This window comes from Hemiscyllium ocellatum, chromosome X (assembly GCF_020745735.1).
Source record: "Hemiscyllium ocellatum isolate sHemOce1 chromosome X, sHemOce1.pat.X.cur, whole genome shotgun sequence".
Taxonomy (NCBI): Eukaryota; Metazoa; Chordata; class Chondrichthyes; order Orectolobiformes; family Hemiscylliidae; genus Hemiscyllium; species Hemiscyllium ocellatum.
In genome coordinates, this window is record NC_083453.1 from 8,145,705 (window position 1) to 8,168,535 (window position 22,831).

The 22,831-nt window shown below is 44.4% G+C and overlaps 1 protein-coding gene across 1 annotated transcript in view; it reads left to right on the forward strand.

Moving 5' to 3' along the window:
- The first annotated feature begins 12,581 nt into the window (after positions 1 to 12,581).
- LOC132805694 (transmembrane protein 106C-like) overlaps positions 12,582 to 22,831 on the forward strand; it is a 68,234-nt gene continuing 57,984 nt past the window's right edge. The window contains exon 1 of the mRNA XM_060820880.1: positions 12,582 to 12,798. Within this exon, the coding sequence (XP_060676863.1) occupies positions 12,606 to 12,798 (193 nt within the window). The 5' untranslated portion in view covers positions 12,582 to 12,605. The remainder of the gene's footprint in view (positions 12,799 to 22,831) is intronic.

Consider the following 22,831-nt stretch of genomic DNA (forward strand, 5'->3'; position numbering starts at 1 on the left):
TGATTGGTTCCTATTTGGATGCTGCTAAGCAATTTAACTGCTCCAAACCAGATGTAAGTGGGCTTTAAAGGGTGCGCACATTGTTGGACACTGGCCTATGAGTTCTCTTACTCAATGTAGGTCTAATGGGACACTTTTGCTGTCTCGCGTCTGCCTACCGGCAGCAACCACAATGGCTTGCCAGCCCGGATCCTGAAGAAAATGTTAACCATTTGGCCGAGGCCTGGCTTTGTTTTGGGGTTTTGTTGTGGGCTGACCGAGAATCCCTGTGTTCAGGATATGGCCTGAGTGAGGCTGTGTAATTGCCGTCACTCAAGTGGTGTCCCCCCAAGCTCAGTCGGCCTGGTGAGGGTGTCCACTTCTGTTGGAATATCCTGCAACTTATATGCTCCACTTGCTGCATTTTTCTATAGATAAAGCCAGTTATAATGCCTGTTTGAAGTCATCATTGATTCCACAGACCAGTCTCTCAGTATCTCATTAAGGGTTAACCCAAAGTCATATGCCTCTGCCAATCATCTTCACCTAGTCAAAAATCCCGATAAAGATTCCCCTGATTCTCGAATTGCCAAGTAAAAATGAGGAGGCTTGGGGTTGTAATAGTCCTCAACTAAATCCATCAACTCTTGAAAGGTTTTAGTATCCAGTGCCTCAGGGAAAGTTAAGCTCCTAATAGCTGAAAAAGCTGTGGATCCACAAGCTGTCAGGAGAATTATTCTTTGCTCTTCATCCGCCCCAATGTCATTTGCCCAGGAAAAAGTAATGTATTCTTTCCATATACCGGGCACACTCTTTGACGGCAGGATCAAATGAGTCAAGCTTTACAAATAACGGTACAATGCCAGAAATGCTTATCACAACTCAAAGGCAAATGTTGTGAGTGAATTTCTTCAAGAGTGTACTTTTCTCTTGTAGCCACTGAAATAACTCCACAGAGGCCAATATTCATCATCAAGTCGCCCTTTATTTACACATGGAAAGTCCTTGATATTGATCCAGCTTCCTCAGGCACAGCTCTCAGAGTGAACAGAACCAGACATTGCTGTTTTTTTTTTCTTTTTATTCCCACAATACTGCCTAACTGTGGTACTGCTTATTTTTTCTCCACACCCATGCTTGTGTGTGCAGGTGTGAGACACAGTGAAAGACACAAGGTGCACAAATCTTTATTCAGTTTCCATCACCAGGAAGCAAAGAAACACCTGAGTGGCCAATGAACATTGCTGTTTATTTTTTTAAGTTTTTTTTCAAGCACCACTAACATTGCTACAATGGTGATAATCCCCTCTACAGCTGGATCTAGCTGTCGAGCTGCTACTAATCTTATATGGGTGAAATCATTCTACAGAGGCTGGTATCCTGTCGCCAAATCACCCTATAGCTAGACGTGGAAAGTCCTTGACACTGGTCCAGCTCTCTCACAGCCAGCTCTTGGACAGAGTGTCAGAATGTCTGATACACCTGTTTTTTTTTCCTTTTTAGAACCTCTGACACTCCTTTTTTTTAACCCCCACACTACCGCCTAACTGCGATAGTGCTTATTTTTCCCCAGCACCCATGGTGTGTGTGTGTGTGTGTGCAGGTGTGAGACACAGTGAAAGACACAAGGTGCACAAATCTTTATTCAGTTTCCACCACCAGGAAGAAAGTAAACACCCGAGTGGCCTGTGACAAGCAGTGCCCTTCACATCAAAGGGCAATGCTGCATGATCAAACAGTGAAGGGGAGGGCAGGGATTAAATCAAAAATAGAGTTGGCGGGGGAAATAATGCACTCCACTCCCTGCGGCGCCCACCTCTCCCTGAACAACTCCAGGGTGTTGGTGGAGACCGCGTGCGCCTTCTCCAAGGACACCCGGGCTCTAACGTAACCGTGGAAGAGGGGCAGGCAGTCAGCCCTAACCACCTCCTCCACGGCCCGCTGCCTGCACCTGTTTATGGCCAGGCCCAGGAGCAGACTCACGAGGAGGTCTTCAGACCTGCCCTCCCTCCTCCGTACCGGGTAAACATTGCTGTTTTTCTTTTTGTTTCAAACAGTGAAGGGGAAGGCAGGGATTAAATCAAAATAGAGTTGGAGGGGGAAATGATGCACTCCACTCCCTGCGGCACCCACCTCTCCCTGAACAACTCTAGGGTCTTGGTGGAGACTGCGTGCTCCTTCTCCAAGTACACCCGGGCCCTAACGTAACTGCAGAAGAGGGGCAGGCAGTCGGCCCTCACAACCCCTTCCACGGCCAGCTCCCTGGACCTGTTTATGGCCAGTTTGGCCAGGCCCAGGAGCAGACCCACGAGGAGGTCTTCAGACAGGCCCTCCCTCCTCCGTACCGGTGCCCGAAGATCAGGAGTGTGGGACTGAGAAGGTTTTTAAGAAAATCAAAAAGGGAGTGCAAACGCTCACACCCAATATGCACGTGGTCCACGGACTCCACAACGCCACAGAACAAGCAGTTGGGCAACATTGCTGGTTTTTTTTTCAGACACTTTCAAGGAGGAGAGTCCTTGCCCGCGCACACACACACACTGATCCAGCTCCCTCAGAGCCAGCTCTCAGAGTGAACTTTACCTCTGACACTCCTGTTTTTTTTATTTAACCTCCACATTACCGCCTAACTGCGGTAGCACGAACATTGCTGTTTATTTTTTTTTATTTTTCTTAAAGGGTAATGCTGAGTCTCCTGTTTATTTTTTTTCTTTTTGATCTTTCTTTTCTAACCCCCACACTACCGCCTAACTGCGGTAGTGCTTATTTTTTCCCCAGCATCCATGGTGTGTGTGTGCAGTTGTGAGACACAGTGAGAGACACAAAGTGCACAAATCTTTATTCAATTTCCACCACCAGGAAAATAGGAAAACACCCGAGTGGCCTGTGACAAGCAGTGCCCTTCACATCAAAGGGCAATGCTGTGTGATCAAAACAGTGAAAGGGAGGGCAGGGACTAAATCAAAATAGAGTTGGAGGGGGAAATGATGCACTCCACTTCCTGCGGCCCCCACCTCTCCCTGAACAACTCCAGGGTGTTGGTGGACACCGCGTGCTCCTTCTCCAAGGACACCCAGGCCCTAACGTAACCGCGGAAGAGGGGCAGGCAGTCGGCCCTAATGACCCCCTCCACGGCCCGCTGCCTGGACCTGTTTATGGCCAGTTTGGCCAGGCCCAGGAGCAGACCCACGAGGAGGTCTTCAGACACGCCCTCCCTCCTCCGTACCGGGTGCCCGAAGATCAGGAGCGTGGGACTGAGAAGGTTAAGAAAATCGAAAAGGGAGTGCAAACGCTCACACCCAATATACACGTGGTCCACGGACTCCACAACGCCACAGAATAAGCAATTGGGCAACATTGCTGTATATTGTTTTTATTTTTTTTTCAGACACCTTCAAGGAGGAGAGTCCTTGCCCGTGCACACACACACACTGATCCAGCTCCCTCAGAACCAGCTCTCAGAGTGAACGTTACCTCTGACACGCCTTTTTTTTTCATTTAACCTCCACATTACCGCCTAACTGCGGTAGCACTAACATTGCTGTTTATTTTTTTCCCCCACACTACCGCCTAACTGCGGTAGTGCTTATTTTTTTTCCCCAGCACCCATGGTGTGTGTGTGCAGGTGTGAGACACAGTGAAAGACACAAAGTGTACAAATCTTTATTCAATTTCCACCACCAGGAAGATAGGAAAACAACCGGGTGGCCAGTGACAAGCAGTGCCCTTCACATCAAAAGGGCAATTCTCCTGTTTATTTTTTTTTGCTTCTTTTTTTCCCCAGCACCCATGGTGTGTGTGTGTGTGTGTGTGTGTGCAGGTGTGAGACACAATGAAAGACACAAAGTGTACAAATCTTTATTCAATTTCCACCACCAGGAAAATAGGAAAACACCCGAGTGGCCAGTGACAAGCAGTGCCCTTCACATCAAAGGGCAATGCTGTGTGAAGGATGCCTGTTCTTTTTTTTTTCTTTTTCTTTTTTCTTTGAGAGACAAGGTGTACAAATCTTTATTCAATTTCCACCACCAGGAAAAGTAGAAAAACACCCGAGTGGCCTGTGACACGCAGTGCCCTTCACATCAAAGGGCAATGCTGTGTGATCAAAACAGTGAAGGGGAGGGCAAGGACTAAATCAAAATAGCGTTGGAGTGGGAAATGATGCACTCCACTCCCTGCGGAGCCCACCTCTCCCTGAACAACTCCAGGGTGTTGGTGGACACCGTGTGCTCCTTCTCCAAGGACACCCGGGCCAACATTGCTGTTTATTTTTTTGTGTGACAAAAAATGCTGCTTTTTTTTGGGTTTTTTTTATTAAACCCCACACTACCGCCTAACTGCGGTAGTGCTTATTATTTTTATCCCCAGCACCCATGGTGTGTGTGTGCAGCTGTGAGACACAGTGAGAGACAAGGTGTACAAATCTTTATTCAATTTCCACCACCAGGAAAAGTAGGAAAAGCATCCGAGTGGCCTGTGACAAGCAGTGCCCTTCACATCAAAGGGCAATGCTGTGTGAACAAACAGTGAAGGGGAGGGCAGGGACTAAATCAAAATAGCGTTGGAGGGGGAAATGATGCACTCCACTCCCTGCGGCGCCCACCTCTCCCTGAACAACTCCAGGGTGTTGGTGGACACTGCGTGCTCCTTCTCCAAGGACACCCGGGCCAACATTGCTGTTTATTTTTTTTTATTGTTTTTCTTTTTTTTTCCCGAGTGGCCTGTGACAAGCAGTGCCCTTCACATCAAAGGGCAATGCTATCCCCTGTTTATATTTTTTTTTGCCCTATCACACCAATGTATTTTTTATCCCCAGCACCCATGGTGTGTCTGTGCAGCTGTGAGACACAGTGAGAGACAAGGTGTACAAATCTTTATTCAATTTCCACCACCAGAAAAAGTAGGAAAACACCCAAGTGGCCTGTGACAAGCAGTGCCCTTCACATCAAAGGGCAAAACATTGCTGTTTATATCTGTCAATCAGAGCTCCTTGCTTGGACTAAATTAACAGCCCCAATCAGGGAATGCATATTTTATGAGGTCCACCATACTGATGTCATTATAATCACTCCAATTTTCCCATCTATTTTAGTGTAATCTGGAAATTTGGCTCTAGTACTTTCTACCCTTGCATCCAAGTCATTAGTATAGATACGGCCTGAGGACAGAACCCAAGGCATCCCCCTAGTTACATCTTACCAACTAAAAAAGACCCATTTATTCCAATTTTCTGCTTTCTGTATTACACCTAACCCAATTTGATCTTATCTTGTATATTAACCTTTTGTTCAGGACCTCATCAAATATCTTCTGGAAGTACAGATATATTACATCAACTGAATCTCCATTATTCATTTTGCTAATTACACTATCAAAGAACTCTAGCAAATTAGTCAAACACGACTGACCATTCATAAAGCCATACAGACTCTGATTGATTGCATGTTGACTTTCCTAGTGTCCTAACACTTCCTTATAATAGATTCTAACAATATCCCAATGACGTACCATCTATAGTTTTCTATTGTCTGTTTCCCTCCCTTTTAAACTAAGTGTGTTATAGTAGTATTTTTTTTTCAATCGACTGGAACCTTTCCCATATCCAGAGAATTTTGGAATATTATAAGCAATGGATCCACCATCTCTACTGCCACTTCCTTTAAGACACGAGGATGTAGACCATCAGACCCCAGGAACATGTCTCCCTTCAATCCCAAAGATTGGCTCAGTACTTTTTTTCCCTTGCAGTGATGATTGTTCTAAGGTTCTCCCTTGCTATAACCTCTGCATTACCTGTCAGTTTTGGGATGGTACCAGTGTTCCCCACTGTGCAAACTGAAGCAAAATATTGATTTAGTATCTCCACCATTTCTGAGTTCCCCACTATTAACTCTCCAATCTCAACATTCACTATTGCTACCTTCTTCCTTCATACTTTTAGAAGCTTTTTCTATCAATGTTTATATTTTTTGCTTTTTTCATAATTTACCTTTGTTCTTTTTGTTACTTTTTTTTAGTAACTCTTTGTTGATCTTTAAAAGTTTCCCAATTTTCCAGCCTGCTACTGGCCTTTCCAACACAGTACATCATTGTTTACGCTGAAGCAGGTAGCTTTATTACTGTCTCAGTAATGTATCAACAAATGTCCAGTTTTCACTCCAGGGATTGGGCGTGCCTTAGAGTCAAGTCCACCTGCCCTGGGAGCAGAGCGTAGGATGCCCTAGGGCAAGTGAGTGTCAAGGCAGGTTGATTAGGAGGCTCACCTTGATTATCTGGGACATTTTTATTTGATTCATGGCTAGGTCAGCATTTATTTCCGATCTCGTTGCACTTGAGCTGCCTTCTTGAAGCACTGCAATCCATTTGCTGTAGATAGATCCACAATGCTGTCAGGGAGCCAGGATTTTGGCCCAGTGGCAGTGAAAGAATGGTGATATACCTGTATTTCCAAGTCAGGATGATGAGTGGCTAGGAGGGGAACTCTCAGGTGGTGATGTTCCCATCTACTGCCTTTATTCTTTTAGATCATAGAATCCCTACAGTGTGGAAGCAGGCCATTTGGCTGATCGTGTCCATGCTGGCTCTCGGAAGAGCATCTCAGTCAGGTCAACCTCCTTACCCTATCCCTGGAACCCTGCATATGACATGGCCAATCAACCTGATTTGCACATCTTCGGACTGTGGGAGGAAACCCACGCAGATACAGGAAGAATGTGTAAACACTACACAGATCGTTGGCCGAGGGTCCCTGGCACTGTGAGGCAGCACTGCTAATCACTGAGCCACTGCATCACCCTTGGATGGTAGTGGTTCCAGATTTGGAAAGTGCTGTCTAAGGAACTTTAAGTGTCTCCAGTGCATCTTGCAGCTAGCACATACCACTGCTACTGAGCATCGGTGGAGGAGGGAGTGGATGTTTGTGGATGTAGTGCCAATCAAGCGGGCTGGTTTGTCCTAGATGCCTTCAAGCTTCTTGAGTGTTTTTGGCTGTTACGTGTTCCAAGTTATTTGCTGAAGGATTTCTAGCCTCTGACCTGCTTTTGTAGCCACAGTATTTATATGACTTGCCTGTTCAGTTTTTGGTCAGTGGTAACAGTGGGGCATTCAGTTATGATAATGCCATTGATTTTGAATCATGGCTGGATTCTCTCTGAATGGAAATGGTCATTGCCTTGCATTTGTGTGACGCAAATGTTACCTGTCAGTTTAGAGACCAAGCCTGGATAGCATCCAGGTATTGCTGCATTTGGACATGAATTGCTTCAGTATCACGAACATCCCCACTTCTGACCTTATGATGGAGGGAAGGTTATTGATGATGCAGCAGAAGATGAAGGATGCTAACTTGATTTAATTTATTATTGTCACATGTACCTTGGTACAGGGAAAAGTTTTGTTTTGTATACAGCATAGGCAGATCATACCATACAAAGTGCATTAGGGGAATAGAACCGAACAAAGAATACATCATTACGGTTGCGGAGAAGGTATACAAAGAGCAAGATCAACATTAAATTCAAAATTGACAGATTCATTCAGAAGTCTGACAACAGCGAGGAAGGAGCTGTTCTTGAATCCATTCATACATGCACACATTTATATCTTCTGCCCAACAAAAGTGGGTGGAAGAAAGTATAACCAGAGTGGGAGGGGTCTTTGATGATGTTGGTTGGTTTCCTGAGGCAGCAAGAAGTATAGATGGAGTCAATAGACGGAAGGCTGGTTTGCATGATGGGCTGGGCTATGTTAACAACGTTCTGTAGTCTCTTGAGGTCTTGGGAAGAGCAGTTGCCAAATCATGCTGTGATACATCCAGACAGAATGCTTTCTACGTACATCAATAAGAGTCATAGTGGACATGCTGAATTTCCTTAGCCTCCTGCGGAAGTAGAGACATTGTTGTTCAGTCTTGACCATTGCGTCGACATGGGTTGGCCAGGACAGATTGTTGATGATCATCACGCCCAGGAACTTGACGCTCTCAACCATCTCCACCTCAGCACCATTGATGCAGACAGGGACATGCCCTCCATTCTGCTTCCTGAAGTCAATGAGCAGCTCCTTTGTTTTGTTGACATTGATGGAGAGATTGTTGTTTTTGCACCATACCACTAAACATCCTGTATTCTGCTTTATTGCTGTTTGAGATCCACCCTATGACAGCGGTGTTGTCGAAAAACCTGTAAATGGAGTTACAGCTGAATTGGGCCATACAGTTATGAGTGTATAATGAGTATAGTAGGGGGCTGAGTATACAGCCTTGTGGGGCACTGGTGTTGAGAATTGTGGTGGAGGAGGTGCTGTTGCCTTTTCTTTCTGATTGCAGTCTATGGGTCAGAAAGTAAAGGATCCAGTTTGGTCGGGGTGGGGTGGGGGGGGAGTTTGTCAATATCTCGGTCTTGGAGTTTAGAGATGAGTTTGTTTGGAATTATGGTGTTGAAGATGGAACTGTAGTCAATAAACAGGAGCCTAACATAGGTATCCTTGTTACCCAGATGTTCCAGGGATGAGGGTAGGGCCAGGGAGATGCCATCTGCTGTGGATCTGTTGCACCACTAGGCGAATTGCAAAGGGTCAAGGCAATTTGGTAGGTTGGAGTTGATGTGAGCCATGACTAACCTCTCGAAGCATTTCATAACTACAGAGGTCAGAGCCACTGAGCGGTAGTCATTGAGACACGCTGCATGATTTTTCTTTGGCACCAGGATGATGGTCGTCTTCTTGAAGCAGATGGGGACTTCAGATCGTAATAATGAGAGGTTCAAGATGTCTGCGTATATTCCTGCCAGCTGGCCTGCACAGGATCTGAGCGCACTGCCAGGGACTCCATCCGGGCTGGTTGTCTTCTGTGGGCTCGCTCTCAAGAAGGTCTAACGTCTACAATGGTGACTATGGATACAGGTGCATCTGAGGCTGTTGGGATAGATGGCATTGTTTCATAGACCTTCCGTTCAAAGCAATTGTAGATTGCATTGAGCTCATAGGATAGGGATGTACTATTTCCCACGACTCTCTTCAACTTCACTTTGTAGCCCATTATGTTGTGTAAGTCTTGCCACAAGCAACAGGAGTCCGTGTACTTTGTCTGGGTCTCAAGCTTAGTTTGGTATTCCCTCTTGGTATCTCTGATACCCTTACAAAGATCGTATTGAGATCTCCTGTAAACAGCAGGATTGCCCGACTTGTATGCCTCGGACCAGGACTTCAGCAGGGAATGGATCTCATGGTTTATCCATGGTTTCTGGTTGGGGAACGTTCAGAGTAACTTCTTTGGCAACCTGGGAAACTCCTACAGAAATGTTCTGGAGCTGATACGGTTGAACTCCAATGATTATAACTATTTTCCCTTGTGTTAGATATGACTTCAACCAACTTTTCCCTCTGATTACCATTGACTCGAGTTTTGCTCAAGCTTCTTGAAGCCAAATTTGGTCAAATGCAGCCTTGATGTCCGGGGCTGACAGTCTCATCTTTAGAATTTAGCTCTTTTGTCCATGTTTGAGCCAAAGCTGTAATGAGGTCAGGAGCTGAGTGGCGCTGGTGGAACCCAAACTGGGCGTCACTGAGCAGGTTATTGCTGAGCAGATGCTGCTTGATAGCACTGTTGGTGACACCTTCCATCACTTTCCTGATGATCAACAGTAGACTGATGGGGCAGTAATTGGCCAGGTTGAATTCATCTTGCTTTTTGTGTATGGCACATACCCAGGCAATTTTCCACGTTATGTTGGCTAGATGCCAGTGTTGAAGCTGAACTGGAACAGCTTGGCTAGGGGGGCTGCATGTTCTGGAACACAAGTCTTCAATAATATTGCCGGAATGTTTTCAGTGCCCACAGCTTTTTCACTATCCAGTGTCTCCAACTGTTTCTTGACATCACATGAAGTGAACCGAATTGGCTCAAGATTGGTATCTGTGATGCTGGGGACCACTGGAGAGTACAAGGTGAATCTCCACTCAGCACTTCTGGCTGAAGATTGTTTCAAATGTTTCTGCCTTATCTTTTATACTGATGTGATTGGCTGCCCCATCATACAAGATGGGGATATTTGTGGAGTTTCCTCCTCTAGTGAGTTTATTTGCCCACCACCATTCCTGATTGGATGTGGAAGGATTGCTGAGCTTAGGTAAGATCCATGGTTGTGGAATTACTTAGCCCTGCCTAAAATTGCTGTTTATTCTGTTAGGCTCACACACAATCTTGTTTGGTAGCTTCACCTTATCTTTAAGTGTGCCTGATGCTGCTCCTGACATGCCCTCCTTCACCTTTCATTGAACCAGGGTTCATCCCCACTTGATTTTCATGGTCGAGTGGGGAATATGCTGGGCCAGATTGTGTTGGAGTACGGTTTTGCTGCTGATGGTCCACAATGTCTCACAGATGCCCAGTCTTGCATTGCTGGATCCGTTAAAAGGTTATGCCATGTTACACAGTGTAAGTGTTGCATACCATCAAAGGAGTTATTCTGAATGTGAAGGTGGGACTTCACCTTCACCAGACTGTGTAGTGGTCAATGATACTATCACAGAAAGATACCTCTGTTACAGGCAGCTTAGTGAGGATGAGGTCAATTTTTCTTTTCCCTTTTGTTGGTTCCCTAACCATCTGCTGCAAACCCAGTTCAGCAGCTATGTCCTTTAGGACTCAACCAGCTTGCTGAAGAGTCGCTTTCAGTGATGAACATTAAAGTCACAGAATCCTGACACTGCAGATAGAGGCTGTCTGGCCCATCGGATCTGTACCTTCCCTCCAAACAGCATCTGACCCAGCCCATAACTCCGCGATTACCATGGCTAATCTGCTTAGTCTACATATCCTTGCACACTATGCAGCAACTTGGCATGTCCAACCAGCTAACCTGGATTACGAAAGGAAACAGGAGCACCCAGAGAAAACCCACACAGACATGGGGAGAATGTGCAAACTACAGACAGTTGTCTGAGGGTGGGATTGAAGCTGGATTCCTGGTGCTGAGAGGCAGCAGTGCTAACCACTGAGCCACTATTCTGTCCACCCACTCTTCCACTCAGAATATATTCAGTGCCTTTGCCACTGTTTTCTAACTGGTACTGATTCATCAGCCAAGATGGTGGGGGCACACGATAATCAGCAGGAGGTTTGAGAGGTCCAGAGTCAACACTAAGGTAAGCTCCCTCCCAACTCTGTAACTGCCACTTCTACTAGATCTGTCCTTGAGATCTGAGACCTAGAGATCTATGATCTGGGATCCTACCCAGGTATGGCAATGGCATTGTCTGGGGGGACATCATGTGCAAAGTATGATTCCAAGAGTATGATTCTGTCAGGCTGTTGCTTGATTGGTCTGAGACATCTCTCTCAACTTTAACACTAGCTCTCAGATATTGGTAAGGAGAACTTTGCTCTGTTAACATGCCTGAGATTGAGTTGTTGTTTCAGATGTGTTGATCAATGCCAGATGGCCCATTCAGTTTCATTTTTTTAGGCTTTTTACCAGTTGATACAACCAAGTGTTTCATTTGACCACTTCAGAAGGCATTTAAGAGCCATATTGCTGCGGGTCTGGAGTCATATCTAGGTCAGACGAGATAAGGAAAGTAGATTTCCTTTTCTAAAGGACATCAATGAACCAGATGGTTTTTTTCTGTCAATCAACAATGGCTTCACAGTCATCATTAGACTTTTAATTACAGCCTTTTATTGAATTCAAATTTCACCACCTTCCATGCATTCACACCTGGATGCCTGGTAATACCAGTACCCCATTGCCTCTCTCCAATATTACAACAGCTCCCTTGTTTTCAAAATTATTTGGCCCACTAGTCCTCAATGCAACTTGCCCTCCATGGCCAATTAAACCCTCCATCCCATCACCATAGCGACTCACCCTGTATTCATCATCAGAAGCCATGTGGAGATGACAAAATACTAACAATTTAATGTAGCTCTCATTCCTACATATTTGATAGTGATCAAGAGCTCTCATTATTAGATCTCATTTGAAGCTTTGAAACATTTTTATTAAAATAATTCTATTTGAACTCCATATTAAAGATAGCTAATCCTTTAATAGTCTATTTGAACTGTTTGTTAAACTATGAACTCAAAGCCTTCTGAGAGATATTTTTCGCTTTAGAAACTCAGCTAACCATTCAAAACGACAATGATAACCTTTGGGGAAAAGTCAGCAAAGAGGTCCTGAAAATACACAATGAGCTACTACGTTTTTGTCAATCAAAGCAACTCAGCAGTTTTCTTTGTTTCAGTGACAGCAGCATTTAAATACCTTCAAATTATGACAGTGATACAGACTCTTCAAGAGGGTTTGTATCTACTTAATCAATTTGTGACTCTCCAATTGTGGGCTAAGGCCCGTTTTTACCTTTACAACAGTCTGTTTGAACTCAGCACTGAGTTCAAATGGCCTTGCTGAGACTTGGTTTGAATGGACTTTTCCAGAGAATGACTGCCCATCAGCAATTTGACTTGGGAATCAACCGCACGAGGAATTCCGCTTGCTGCGTTACTCCAACGCCGACCGCCTCAAAGAGACAAGCGCGAGCACGTCGAAGGGGAGAGACTAGGCGTACGCATGCGCGACATAACACATTGGGTGAGGGTGCAGGAGTTGGTGGCGCGCGCAGTGATGGGCTCGCAGGTTTCAGCTCGAGCTGGTCGGGGCCGCCTGAGGAAAGAACGGTCTTTGGATGCTGAGAGCAGTGAGGATTTACTGGGCGATGACAGACAGGAGGACATTGCGCGGTTCCCTTATGTAGAGTTTACTGGCAAGGACAGTGTCACCTGTCCGACCTGCCAAGGCACCGGCCGCATTCCGAAAGGTAACAAACGGCTTGTGCTTTAACGGGCACTGAAGTAGCGTTCGCGTCTCCTGAACTCCACAGAGCTGCTTTTCAGGGCCTGGAGGATCTGCCCCACCCCGGGGCAGCTTTGAAACACAACACGTTCAGTGCCTGAGCATATCCTTTGTATTTCCTGGAAGGCGCGTTAACTACATGTGGCAATGCTGCTGATGTTTTTGTTCCACTTTAAAGTGGGTTGGTGGTGTCTCAGTTGCTGTTGAGACGTCGGGAGTTCAATATGCCCCCAAAATAATCTCTGTTGACAGCCTAGTGCTATGTTGTGCCTGTGGACGGACTACTTTCTCGATGCGATGCTAAACAGGACTTTTTATCCCTTTGGGTGGATATGAAGCATGTAATCGTTTGATTATGGCTGTTGGACTTTGTCTCGCAGTTATATGACTGCACCTAAATGTACTTTAGCTTGGAATTCTGACGTTACTTTATCTCCCTATTTGATTTTTATCACACTTGTTTGTGCAGCCAAGTCTTTTAACTTGAGACTTCCATGAGTCCATCTGCATGCATTTTAAGTGTTCTGGACCTGAGGTTATTTTCCCTAGTAATCTGTTTATACGCTTGTACTTTTTGAGATTACCCCAGCCCACCCATGCCTCACTGCACTAATATTGTTAATCTCCTTCCTGCCCAATTCAACTTTCCTCATTGTCTGCTGGTCTCTCCCAGAGAAAGCAACTCATCTCTCTCTCATTAACTCCTCCCATACTTGTCACTTGTGGACAAAGTATTTGCTGGTACCCTAATTGTGGATAGCTGCATTATTTCCCCTGGCATTTTCTTCCTCTTGTCTCACTGTTTCATTCAAAGTCTTTATCACCCTGTCATGTAAAACTGCTGTTAAGATTTCTGTACTGTGGCAAATCTTAGTAATTCCAATATCCATTGCACCTTGTATTTGCTGTCCAAGTGTCTCTGTCCATGTCTTCATTCAGGATGTAATGGTGCTGACTAGGTCTGCACTTATTGCCTATCCCTACTGGATAAGGTAACTGGGATTGTCAAGTTCCCAAATATGCTCACATCTTGACCTGCCGTCTCATGGTCTTGCTCAACCCATTATGCCAGTCACTAGTAAGGCCATCTTGGCCTTCTGTCAGTCGCTACGTATTGCTTTGTTCTTAAACCCTACCCCTCCCTGTATCTGAAATAAACAATGGTCCTAATTCGATCAATTTTACAATCAACAAGTCTAGCCTTCAAGCCTGTTTGCGAAAAACATTTTTGCGCTACTGATTTATTCAATTGCACTTATTTCCTTTCTTCTTTTGCCCTAGTTTCATCAAATCTTTCAATCTGGTCTGTTCTGACTTCTATTCCTTTAAACCGCTAAGGGTCACAGACTTGACAACTTTCCCAATCTATGCAAGGTGCAATTCTTTTCTCAGGCCCAGTGCCTGACTTTGTTTTGAGACTGCATGTCCTTTATTTACCACTTTATCAAATCAGCATGCTTAAATCTAGCTTTGTGTATTGATCACCCTAGCTGGTCAACCAGCTCATCAGCTTCTGACACTGAGGGGGAAATAAGTTTGGTGTCTCCCTCAAACATTCTCATACTCCAAGTGGCTCCCAGGTAGCTGAACAAGAGGCAGGAGGCCTTTAGACTATGAAATGGTGACTAGTTACAACAATCAGCCACTCATTGCTGGCCAACTCGCAACTTATGCAAAGCCCCATGGGCCCCAGCTCATCTGCAGCTAGACTTTTTTCCCCACTGCTTCAACCAACATGTTGAAGAATACATATGCAGTTTGTGACTTGATTATACTCCCTGTATAATACCAAATCAATCCTTCAATGAGAAGGAATCCACTAGAATTAGAGACATTGGTACAGAATTAAGCCAGAGGTCCAACTTTGATTGGAAGTTGTAGTTCGAGGTAAACTGTTTTTGGTCTAATATCCTCCTTTTTATAAGGAAAGCTGTAATTCCTCTCTTCCAAACAATGCAAAATATTTCCACTTGTTTGAAAGGTGACCTGAGAAAGTTGGGTGAAAATTAAATGGGAGCAGGGGTTTAAGTGAGCAAAAGGTAGGTCTTGCCAAAATGGGCTGGGTGATTTTAAAAATGCGGAGATGTGGAAATTGGCTTTACTTGATGGAATAAAGCACAGGTTTAACTGTTCCAAGTTAACTTTATTAATCTGATCAATGCTTCAGGGAGTTCATGAGTTGGGGTTCTCAAGTGTCAATCCCTTTTAAGGTCTGTGGAAAGTACAGAAGGCAAGTAAGTTGAGCTTTGAATGCCCCCTTGCATGTTTTGATTTTTTTCATCTGTCTCTGGAAACCACTTTTTCCACATAAATGTCTAGAGTTCATTTGTCAGTAGTCTTATTTGCTGATACCATACTGAAATGCATTGTTTCTTGGAGCGTTATGACCAGTGAATTGACACTGAAACCCAGAGATTCCATTTAGTGCAAATACTTTGGTTTGGTCTGGTCAGGTCCAATGTTGTCGTGATTGAACAGCAGATGTTACCAACTGTCCAATTCAACAAGGAGGTAATTGGAGATTAGGAAAGAGAATTGTGGTTGCTTCAGATTAATGCGTTTAAAAAATCCCTTCAATTCTCTCTTCCTCATCTGCGCCCCCCCCCCCAATTTCCTCAGCCAATTTGGGCTTAAGCAGGGCTTGGATTGGAGCACCAGGCAGTTAGGACTGGTCACTTATTGCTAGCATAATATGTCAATGGTCACGTTCCCTGTCAATCACCAGAGTACTCATGCCAATTCTGTTGCGTCTCCTGCAGTCACGTCTTTCAGCACTCCTCCTGTGTTTCTAATAATCAATCCATTTAGTCCACGGAGCAATTGCAGCAATGCCATTTCCGGATGAATGTGTGGAAATTGTCCCAACTCTGAGGTGTGTTGATAATTGAGTCCCACTGTTCTACAAGTCATAAATGTGTAGTTACCCAATTAAAGCACTGAGATGACCAGTTGACCGACTGCTATTCAGGGCAAATTCTTACCTTTTTTTAACCGAACAGGAAAATACCCCACCCAAATCAATTTGTTCTTTTAACAACTAGCAAAAAAATCATAACCTGAGCTGTGAAATGCCCATCAGCCATGATTTAAATGGCAGAGTGGACTCAATAGGCCAAATGAAAATGTGTTGCTGGTTAAAGCACAGCAGGTTAGGCAGCATCCAAGGAACAGGAAATTCGACGTTTCGGGCATAAGCCCTTCATCAGGAATGAGGAGAGTGTGCCAAGCAAGCTAAAATAAAAGGTAGACTCACTGAAATCCTTGTAGAGGGAGGAAGAGAGCTTCTTCAAGGAAGGCATCCTTGCAAGAGGATTCGCAGTAGATTAAAATCTTCGGGTAAAAAATGAGGTCTGCAGATGCTGGAGATCACAGCTGAAAATATGTTGCTGGTTAAAGCACAGCAGGTTAGGAAGGGCTTATGCCCGAAATGTCGAATTTCCTGTTCCTTGGATGCTGTGATCTCCAGCACCTGCAGACCTCATTTTTTTTTTTACCCAATAGGCCAAATGGTAAGGATCTAGACTTTTCTAAGGAGTGGGGTGAGGAACTTGTGTTCTCTGACTACATTCTGCAGGCAACATCCTGTCATAATCGCTAAAACTCAATCTTCAGTTCAATAGTTGTGGGTAGATCTAGGTGTTGGGTGAAAGGCAAGGTAAATTGCCACAGTCCTTTATTTTTTAGGACTATAAGGCAGTGCTCTCATTAGAACTGCCTGATGAGTTTAACTTGAGGGTCATCACCCTTCAGGTGAGGGGCAAAGTTGAGCAGGTGAAACTTTCTTGGAGCCCTCAGATGGTATGGCAAATGAGCCTATGCAGAGTGGCACAAACTGCATTGCAAGACATCTGTTGAGCCAACAATTTCACTCTTGTTGGATGAATAGCATCGTCAAGTAACTGAAGAATGCATTGAATTGGAGTGTGGCTTGTGATGTGCTTTGCAACTGGTTGCATGATGAGACTCTGCAGTGGGGTTACTGGGTGAGTAGGTGATGGAATCAAATGTGTTCCCAGGGCTTAATGCTGAGCCTCCACACTTCAGTAACTGTTCTCATGAACTGAGAGCTGTGTGGTCTAGTTATCCAATAAGATGGAGAGCAGTAACAACAAGGGCAGGAGGATGTAGAGGGGACTGATTGTCATTTTGGATTTCTTACCTTTTTGCCCATGCCTAGTTGCCCTTCAATTGAGTGGCTTTGTCATTTCAGAGCAGTTAGTCAGCTACGCTACTATTGGTCTGGAATTGTATGTAGGCAAGACCCAAGTAAAGATGACTGCTTTTCCTCGCTAAAGAATGTTATTGAACCAAGTGGGTTTTTAAATATTCACTGAATTGAATTTCTGTTTTGCCAGTGGTCATGTTCCCTGAGCACTAGCCTGGGTCTTGGGACTCCAGGTCAGTGATTAGTACCACCACCTTGCCATATAAAACTGACAAATGGAAACCCCATGCAGGGAAGTTTTGAGAACCAGAACGCTTGCAGCACAGATGGAGGCCCTTTGTTCCACTGTCCCTGCTGGTTGTCAGGCGAACCATTCACCTAGTGCCCCTTCTCTCTGTAAGCCTGTTCTTTTTTCAGCTAATCCAATTCCCTTCACCTTTTTTGAGCCTGCCTCCACCTTGCACTCGATGTATTTCAGACCCTAACTCACGTAGTTTCTCCTCATATTGTCAGCATTTTAAAAAAAAGTCAATTGCTTTGAATTTATACCCTCTGGTTTTTGATCCTGTTAGTGGGAACAATTTTTCTCTAACCTCTCCAGGCTACCCATGATTTTGAACACCAAATCCCCTGTCAACCTGTTCTTCAAGGAGAACAGTCTAGCGTCTTCAATCTGTAACTGATGTTCCTCACCCTAGAACCATTCTCTTGAATCTTTTCTGCACCCGTTCTAATGCCATTTTATTCTTCGTGTGGAGTCTAAAATCTAAACACTACCTGGGTTGGGGTCAAATCCACACTCTGTACAGTCGATTCTGTTGTAACATGTAGTTCCATTCTCGTGCAATCCCATGTTAGTAGAAAATCTTATAAAAACAGCACTTATTAAACTAATAGGGCTGGAATTGTATTGTGCTTTAAAACTTTGTGCTTTAAAAAGTGTCCCCAATTCAAATGATAGTGAATTTTGTTAATGAAATGCACATTATAGCAGAATGTACAAGTATTTCATTGCTTCCTTGCTCTTGCATTCCATGTCCCTGTTAATAAAACTGAGGATGCTGATGATTTAATCCTGCTGTTAAGCTATCCTGCTATATTCTTTCAATCACACACACCAGGTTTTCCTGCTTCTGCATCCTGTTTAGAATGACATGCTTCATTTTACTGTTTTGCTGTATTTCCCTGACAAATGTTCACTTCACCCATCTATCCTCTTGAAGTTCTGCACTATCCTCCTTGCCTCTTGGAGTACTTGCCTAAAGAATAACTTGGTTTATTTCCCTTATTAGCTGCCATACACATCTCCTAAATTCTGTTTGTTTCTCTTGCTTTTACAACTCCTTTTCTTTTTCTCTTGAAGTGTCTAAATTCAGCCTGATTCTTAACTGTATTGTCCAGCTGACATCTGTCAAATTGTTTTTCTGCTTCATTTTCACCTCCAGCACTTCCATTATTAAGGGAGCTTTGTTTGTCCTTCCATCCCCTTTTTGTTTTTGTTTGAATATGCATTGACTGTGCCATGAATTCTTGCTAAAGGTTCCATTCTAGTCTTGCCTGTCATCTGCTGATTGTAATCAGGACAGATCCATCCTTGTCCATTTTTTTTGAAGCTTTTTCTTCACTCACTGTTATTGTGGATTGCTTCTTGTCCTATTCTACTGCATCAAAGGTTTTTTTTTGAGGCAATTGTCACAGTTCCCATTTTCAAACCAATCTAACAGTATTGCCTTTCTTTATGGACTGGAAACTCCCACTGTAGAAAATTTCTCTGAACACACTTCAGGAGTTCTTCTCACTGGCCTCCACTGTTATCCCAGTATATGCTTAGATAATTAGTGAGGGGATTGGGGTGGATACACAAAAATGCAGTTGAGGATTCACAGGTCAGCTGTGTAGCAGAGAAGATTCAACTCAGCTGAATGGCCTGCTTCTCCTTCTCTGTATGGTCTGATGTAAGTAATGAGCGTTGTATCACAACCCCAGCTGCTGCACTGCTGGTAAATGAGTTTTTAAAAATACCTGGCCACATGTAAGCAGACCTGCAATGTAATGTGGCTTACTGCTTGCTCCTTGTTGATCCTTTTCCCTTCTCCCTCACCAGCCATCAGTGAGGGTGTGTAGCCTGGAAGTTAATATAAAAACTACTAAAATAATTGCAAGTGGTGTGAACAGGATGTAGGTTACACCATCTAGGAAGATGAATGTGATGTGCTCATCAAAGTGGTTATGTATTTCGTTCAGCTTGTCGGCAAAAAGTTTAGGTATTTATCCATGTCTTTGACCAAAAGACTTGCAAGGAAGTGCCATGGAATTGGGTTGGTTGTAACTTTTATCATTTGTGCAGCAAAAGGGTTGAAGATCCATTCTATTAGTGTTGCAGTTATTTCAAGATACAGATGTGATCACTTGGGGGGCAAAGATAGAAAAGTGAATGTAGGATCATGGCTAATCAGACATTCCGTATCGACTGGCGGAGCAGACTTGATGGCTTACTTCTGTTCTTATTTCTTATGGTTGTTTACTCGTAGTGCTGGAAACAAGTTTGCTCAGATACCCAATCTACTGGTTAGCTGTCCAAGTTAAAATATAACTTGAGCAAGTGATTCTGGTATTTAAAATGTTTTCACAATGCACATGAAGAAATTCTCTCCTTAAATTAAAATTTGAAGTGGGGCAACTAGCAACAGTTGAGCTTTCAATGTTTCCTATCCCCACCAAGTGAACAAAGATCAAGAATAACTTTGTGGCACAATCTAGTCAACTGCAACAATCCCCCACGTGCACTAATTTGTTACATCAGCAGACAGCCATCGACCAGATCACATTTGAAGCAGTAACCCTTCAACTGGAAAGCTGCTTCAGTATTCAAAATTTCCAAACTAAGCCATGCAGTTACTGCAGCACTAATAGAATCTATCGACAACCCTCTCTGCACAAACAAAGGTTACAAGCAACCCCATTTCAGGGCACTTGCTTGCAAGTCTTTTGGCCAAAGTTGTGGATAAATATCTAGTTTTGCCACTAGTGGTTGGGGGGGGTGGTGGTAGTTTCTGCAACTAGTGAACATAGTTACAGAATAGGGGGCCCCTCACTTAAAGATGCGAAGAAACTTCTCCCAGAAGGTAGTGAATTATCTGAAATCTTCTACCCAGAGAAGGCTAGGTTGTAAAGGTTAGGCCTCACAGCATTTAGAGTAGATAGCCCTCAATTCCTCATTTTCTGTGAGGAGCTGTTGCAAGAGTTGAGGCCTGGGGCAGGTCAGTCATAATAACGTCAGTAGATTTTGAAGGGCTTATTGTCCCTCCCCTCATTCAAAGCAAAATACTCAGACACCGTATAGTTTTAGAAAAAAACATAGAAAAATACAGCGCAGTACAGGCCCTTCGGCCCTCGATGTTGCGCCGACCGAAGCCTACCTAACCTACACTAGCCCAATAACCTCCATATGCTTATCCAATGCCCGCTTAAATGACCATAAAGAGGGAGAGTCCACCACTGCTACTTGCAGGGCATTCCATGAACACTCAACCTGCTGAGTAAAGAATCTACCCCTAACATCTGTCCTATACCTACCACCCCTTAATTTAAAGCTGTGTCCCCTAGTAACAGCTGACTCCATACGTGGAAAAAGGTTCTCACTGTCAACCCTATCTAAACCCCTAATCATCTTGTACACCTCTATCAAATCTCCCCTAAACCTTTTCTCCAATGAGAACAGCCCCAAGTGCTTCAGCCTTTCCTCATACGATCTTCCTACCATGCCAGGCAACATCCTGGTAAACCTCCTCTGCACCCGTTCCAGTACCTCCACATCCTTCCTATAGTATGGCGACCAAAACTGCACACAATACTCCAGATGAGGCCGCACCAGAGTCTTATACAACTGCAACATGACCTCAGGAGTCCGGAACTCAATTCCTCTACCAATAAAGCCCAGTACGCCATATGCCTTCCTCACAGCACTATTTACCTGGGTGGCAACTTTCAGAGATCTGTGTACATGGACACCAAGATCCCTCTGCTCATCCACACTACCAAGTAGCCTGCCATTAGCCCAGTAATCCATCGTCTTGTTACTCCTACCAAAGTGAATGACTTCACACTTAGCTACATTGAACTCCATTTGCCACCTTTCTGCCCAGCTCTGCAACTTATCTATATCCTGCTGTAACCTGCCACATTCTCCTTCGCTGTCCACTACTCCACCGACTTTCGTATCATCCGCAAACTTGCTCACCCAGCCTTCTAGCCCCTCCTCCAGGTCCATTTATAAAAATGACAAATAACAATGGTCCCAAAACAGATCCTTGTGGAACATCGCTAGTAACTGCACTCCAAGATGAACCTTTACCATCAACTACTACCCTCTGTCTCCTTCCAGCCAGCCAATTCCTAATCCAAACCTCTAATGCACCCTCAATGTCATACCTCTAATTTTTGCAGTAGCCTACCATGGGGTACCTTATCGAACGCCTTGCTAAAATTCATATACACCGCATCTACTGCTTTACCCTCGTCCACTTCCTTGGTCACCTTCTCAAAGAACTCAATAAGGTTTGTGAGGCACGACCTGCCCTTCGCAAAACCATGCTGACTATCCTTGATACATTATTCCTATCCAGATGTTCATAAATCCTATCCCTTACAATTCTCTCTAAAACTTTGCCCACAACAGAAGTGAGACTCACTGGCCTATAGTTACTAGGGCTGTCCCTACTCCCCTTCTTGAACAAGGGGACCACATTCGCTATCCTCCAGTCTTCTGGCACTATTCCTGTAGACAACGACGACATAAAAATCAAGGCCAATGGCTCCGCTATCTCCTCCCTAGCTTCCCAGAGGATCCTAGGATAAATGCCATCAGGTCCAGGGGACTTATCTATTTTCACCCTTTCCAGTATTCCCCTGACCTCTTCCTTACATACCTCCATCTTTCTTCCAGCCCCTGGAGGAAGAGAGAATGATCGCCCATGTGCACATTAAAGTACAGATTTGAGATGGCCCAGGGAATCCCTTGTGGACTCAAACCTGTAAGCCTCTGTTGGTTTGTCCCGGAGATTGTACTTTTTTTTATTCCAGACTACTAAACTACTCTTGCAGTTTAGTTTAATTTTAGTCATCCCTTTTATTTACCAATAGCACCACCTCTTACAAGATAACACTGATGCCTAATAAACCAGGCTATTAAATTTAGATTAGATTCCCTACAGTGTGGAAACAGGCCGTTTGGCCCAACCAGTCCACACCGACCCTCCAAAGAGTAACCTGCCCAGCCCCATTTCCACGCTGACTAATGTACCTAACACTCTGGGCAATTTAGCATGGCCAATTCCCCTGACCTGCACATTTGGACTGTGGGAGGAAACCGGAGCACCTGGAGGAAACCCACGCAGACGCTGAGAGAATGTACAAACTCCACACAGTTGTCCGAGACTGGAATCAAACCTGGGACCCTGGGCTGTGAGGCAACAGTGCTACTCACTGAGCCACCGTGCTGCTCCTAGGCTAAATAGGTTCTTAAAACCTAGGAGAGTAGGGTACCAGCTCTTCAAGACACTTGCAGGCTACACACACCCTTCTGTCACAAACAGGCTTCTTTTATAAAAAGTTTACAAAGACACTGCATGTTCTTAATTAGACAACATTGGGAAGGCAATAAGTCGTAAGGAAGAGAAGTTATTTGACAGGTCTGTGTGCACTTAATTGATCACTCCTACAGGCCCTTGGCTATCCATCAGGTGGGAGAAGCAAACTCGACCAAGTCTGGTATCTATTGGTGAGAAGTTCCTATCATGAAGTATCAGTCTGAACTAATCGGGAGAGGTCATAA